This window comes from Penaeus monodon, chromosome 9 (assembly GCF_015228065.2).
Source record: "Penaeus monodon isolate SGIC_2016 chromosome 9, NSTDA_Pmon_1, whole genome shotgun sequence".
NCBI classification, from domain to species: domain Eukaryota; kingdom Metazoa; phylum Arthropoda; class Malacostraca; order Decapoda; family Penaeidae; genus Penaeus; species Penaeus monodon.
Window position 1 is genome coordinate 6,880,710 of NC_051394.1, and position 5,183 is coordinate 6,885,892.

The following is a 5,183-nucleotide window of genomic DNA, read 5'->3' on the forward strand; positions in this document are numbered from 1 at the left end:
GGCACCTTCAACTCCTAAAAATATCACAAACTTATTTTCCTCCTAAACACCATCTCCTTCAGTGATAAGAATATCACCACATCACAGCCTACTTCCTCTGGCGAACTTCAGCATCTTTGTTGTGGTCGGCAACACTTTTTCTGTTGGAAAAAATAAAAATGAAATTGGTTAACATCAAACAAAAATAAATGCACTAAGTCATATATATATATATATATATATATATATATATATATATATATATATATATATATATATATATATATATATATATATATATTATTATTTTTTTTTTTTTTTTTTTTTTTTTTTTTTTTTTTTTTTTTTTTTTTTTTTTTAATATAAGCATTGTACAATTATAAACATCATAATCAATTTTCCCTATTACTGATGCATCTGTTACCTACTTCATTTTCTATGCTCTCCCATGTCTCTCTTATTCTCCCCTTCATTAATGGTCATTCTTCAATCAAACTTGTGTGGCACAAATATCCACTCAGACTCTCTCTCTATTATAATGAATTAAATTTTTAATGGAGTGTACCGGTGTCCCCTCTAAAGCACTTATCTAGCAAACTCACTGGTCTGGGGCAGGATCTGAATCAGAATCATCGAAGTTAGCCTTGATGCGACGTTTCTCGTAGATGAAAATAATGACGCACAGGATAATCACCTCAGCAACGATGGCAAGGAATGGCCACAAGGCAGCATAGATGTCTGGAAAACAAAACAAAACAGTAAATAATATATAGTCGCGGACAAAAATAGCTTATAATTCCGATTTTATCCTTTCCTCTTTAGACCTGTATAACACTTAACTGATTGATAAAACTTTGATTTTAAAACTACATTAATTGTAGATGACACATGAAACACCTCCCTCAAAGAATCGTACCTTTCACACGCACTTCCGTGGTGGTGTTCAGCTGAAGAGAATACTGCTTAATCAGGCAAATGTAGTTTCCAATATCTGACTTGAGGATGGGTTTGATCAGCAGACTGGCATTGGGGATTTTGTGCTCATTTTCAGAGAAAATAAGTCTGGTGGAGTTGATAGAGTCTTCCATGAGTTCACCATCTAAGGAAAGAGGTGAAAGATGTGTGATGCCTGTTAGGTGCTGGATAGAGAAGTGCTCTTCTTCTGTTTACTTTTGTAATTTGTACTATGTTGGCAACTGTTTACAGTTCATTCTAAGAAAAATTAAAATTCTGAAGGTTAAAACAATTATGTTTTATCTACTTAATTAAATATAATGTAGGGGAAATGGAGACTGCTATAGCTGATTCCTTTATTCAGCATTCTTTGTCTGTTTGGAGAGACATCCATGCTTTCTTAATGATATGGTAATGTTTGTATGTGTGTGAAGGAAAAAAACACATTCATTAAAAATCCATACTTACTCTTTAGCCACTGGACTGTGGGGGGTGGGTTGCCTTCAACCTGACAGGAAAGAGCCAACTTGTCATTCTCCAAAACAGTGGTGGACTTTGGGAGTTCTTTATGGAGCTTCAGTTCTGCAAGATAGAGGGCATGGGTTGAGGAGATAGGAGAGAGGAAATATACAAGAAAAAGAAAAAAGAAAAAAGAAAAAGAAAGAAAGAAAATATTGACAACAAAAAATAAAGAAAAGAAGAAAAAGAAGAAAAATAAAATTACCCTATGAAAAACAAAGAAAACTAGGGAAAACACATTTTCACATTTGACTAAATTAGAAATGCACAATTTCCAACTATTTGCAAGATGTGATAAAGAGCATTTAGCTAATGTAAATTTACAGCAAATAATGAAAGATCCACATGCTGAAAGTGTAGTGAGTGATAGAGTGACATCTCTAACTTTAATACTAACCAGAGACACAGTGGAAAGATTGAGCAGGAGGCCAACAACACTCAGTACTGAAGGGCAGGATGGCAAACAAATGCCCTTCCACAAACCTTATGTACAGTAAATCAAATGGGTCAAGGACCACTTACTAAATCTTAAAATGTATCCTACAACCTCTTGGCTATATGTAATATGATGCACTCTGGGGATTAAATAACATGTTAAATCCTTACCAACACTAACAGAGGAAAGAGGAAAAAACAAAGAGGGGGGGGATTGTCTAAAATACTTACGAACAACATTGAAGACTTTAGGCTCGTCCTGGCCGCTGTGTTCACAAGTGTACTCTCCAATGTCAGTCACTGCAGCAGAAGCAATGTAGAGGGTGGTGTTTTTGAAAACCTTTATGTGGTCATTCTCAGTGACTGTCTCTCCATCTTTGGTCCTAGGAAACAAAATTATCATTATGACAATCATAACTTCTAAAGGAAGTGATTCCATGTCCCTATAATCATGATATAAAAATTAATTCACATAAATAAGACCATTCCTAAGGTCTTTTTCTTTAAATACATTTTGATCATCACTCATTCACATTCAAGAAGCGTATTTGCAAAGTGTTTCCAATTAATGATAAATGGCATATGGAAAACCAATGTTAAAAGCCACTTACCAAACAGTGTCTACATTTGTGAGGTTCTGGGTGCAGGTTAGAGACAGGGGAGAACCCTCATGTAGTACGCGAGTATCTTCCGTCTCTGTCACTGAACCTGCAAACACATTAAGTGTTAGAGAGAGAGAAAAAAAAGAAAGAAAAAAGTTATAACAAACCTGACGGGGAGCTTATTATCATTATTTTTTTAAATATAAATTTTGAATCTGATGAAAGAAAAGAAAATGGGATAGAGAGAGAGAGAGAGAGAGAGAGAGAGAGAGAGAGAGAGAGGGGGAGAGAGAGAGAGAAACAGAGACAGAGAGAGAGAGAGAGAGAGAGAGAGGAGAAGGGGGGGAGGGAGGGTATAATGGATAATCTTCAATACTAAATACAATTTACCACTTACTGTAAGGGCTAGTAAGCATTACTATTCAAACCTAATTTTTTTTTTTTTTTTTTTTTTTTTTTTTTTTTTATACATCTCTCACGTCCACTCTGCAAATTTCTGTACCACACCCTTTATTTTTCTTTCTCTTTTCAATCTCTTTCAATTTTGACCCTTGAAATGTTGGATATTATATCCCTTCTACAATTATGGAATTTGTTCGAAAATGTATTATGTACTAGGTGTAAAAAATAATAGTAATTCCCCCCTAAAATGAAAGGCAATGGAACGAGAGTTTAGATCAATAACTCCTGAAATGAATTCTTGTATTGTGTTGTGATTTTGTATGCTAATGCTTGTGCAAAGACCTCGTCTAAAAATAATCTATACTTTTTTCCTGCAATACTCTGCTCTAAAAGCAGGTTTGTTAAAAATATGAGAGGCCCAACCCCCACTGAGTATGCATACACATGGACTTACATATATATATGCATGGACAGGACAGCTAGATGAATAAACAAATAAACAGACAGATAGATAGCTATGGACTTATTTTTGTATATGATAATCTATATGTATCAATTTTCTTTGGGTGAGGCCTCTTGCAAATTTAAACAAACCAGCCATTTATCTTGTCTAGTGTTTATACATTTCTATTACTCATTTTCATTTACTCTAAAATTTCAGCAATATTCAAGTATAACCTTAAGTAGTCATACATTTCTAATAACTTTTAAAATTTCTTAATCTTCTATTCTAAAATAGTCCCACATCTCCTGTATTCATCTTTCTTGTTAATGAAATTAGATATCCTTTTATGTATGTAAGTAGCGGAAACAAACAAACAAAATGTATGGATTTCTTCTGACATGATAAACCTACAGTTCTTCAAGTCAAAATTATTTGACAATCAAAATCATCCCCCCATAAACAGCTAATTTTGCCCTTTAATACAATATCTTTACTCAAGAAGCTGAAACAAGATATTAAATATAACTTTCTTCATGATCTAATAATACAGGCTTTTACATACTAATGACTTAATACTGAGTACATTTGATACTTTATTTCGACATCATATTCTCTATTAATGCTACCATACCACATCTCAAAACAAGATATCCCATTACTTGTACATCTAAGGTAAGTTTACACTATGAATACAGTACAATAGCCAAAATCACAGAACTGCAACAATCTTTATATCCCTGCACCGTCTTACCACCAATGACATAAACAGAATGAGTTTTATCAGTTAATGGGGAACACTTGTATTCCCCGGCATGGAAGGTATGAGCCTGCACAACTGATAAACGACTCACAATGTATCCCTGGGTTCCATGACCTTCAAGCATGGTAAAGCTGCCACAATTGAAGTCATACCATTAGTCTTTGTTGGTGAAATGGAAGGTTTAGCTTTCATAATACAGATATTGCTTCTTATACTGAAACTGGCATCTTTTCATCTGCATTCCTCTACATTTCTTTTATGAGTCAATATTCATCAAGAGATATGACATAATTCTCCAAAAAGTAAAATTTCTCTTCATCTCCTTACCCAGCCTCCCCTGGGATGACAGCATTACCATTGAATGTCCACTGAGGGTACAAATCCACTGTGGTAATGCATGTTATGGAAAATTTGTCTCCGACTGCCACAAAATGATGGCCGCTGTATTCAAGATCTATTCCTCCTCCACTGTTATACCTACCTACTCCTGCACTTGAACTCCCAGACACTGCGCCTCCAGCACCTGTTTAAAGAAGGAAACATGGCAGTTAGAATCTTGTTTTGAAGGCAAGATCAAATTAATTCTGAAATCTGCATTGATGCATACCAACAAACATTTCATGCTTCCTAAGTATCTAACATTCATAACTAGGAAGATACTTTCATCTTCAAATTACAATAAACTCTGAGACAAAGTCAATACATATTATAGTTATAATTTTCTGTGACTGTTCCTCAATTATTACATAGATATACTCTCCTACAAAATGACTCGCGATGCAAAGGTTGCAACACACTCAACCAGGTTCTTGGCACTATTCCACCCAAGACATCTCCATTTAGGTCATTTACTGCATATAACTCAATAGTCTCCAAGGCTCAACAAAGAAACTGTCTCAGTTACTCTGTACTTCTTTGTACCAATATCTCAGTGATATGATTCATCATTTCCATATCTATTACCTTTGGATATCCACACTCATCAAATTTACTGAAGCGATATAAACCAAAAAAAGTTTATTAGTGTGCATCTCTTAAAACTTTAAATTGCTAATCTGCAACCAGGGAAACAGACCCCTCAAAACAT

At 34.5% G+C, this 5,183-nt stretch overlaps 1 protein-coding gene across 1 annotated transcript in view; it reads right to left on the reverse strand.

The window, feature by feature from the left end:
* The window catches only part of LOC119576585 (basigin-like), an 18,544-nt gene continuing 13,361 nt past the window's right edge, over positions 1-5,183 (reverse strand). The window contains exons 2-10 of the mRNA XM_037924253.1: positions 5,008-5,087; positions 4,424-4,619; positions 4,088-4,227; positions 2,499-2,595; positions 2,119-2,270; positions 1,402-1,515; positions 896-1,078; positions 582-717; positions 1-140 (exon numbers count right to left, since the gene is read on the reverse strand). Coding sequence (XP_037780181.1) covers positions 89-140; positions 582-717; positions 896-1,078; positions 1,402-1,515; positions 2,119-2,270; positions 2,499-2,595; positions 4,088-4,227; positions 4,424-4,619; positions 5,008-5,087 — 1,150 coding nt within the window. The 3' untranslated portion in view covers positions 1-88. The remainder of the gene's footprint in view (positions 141-581; positions 718-895; positions 1,079-1,401; positions 1,516-2,118; positions 2,271-2,498; positions 2,596-4,087; positions 4,228-4,423; positions 4,620-5,007; positions 5,088-5,183) is intronic.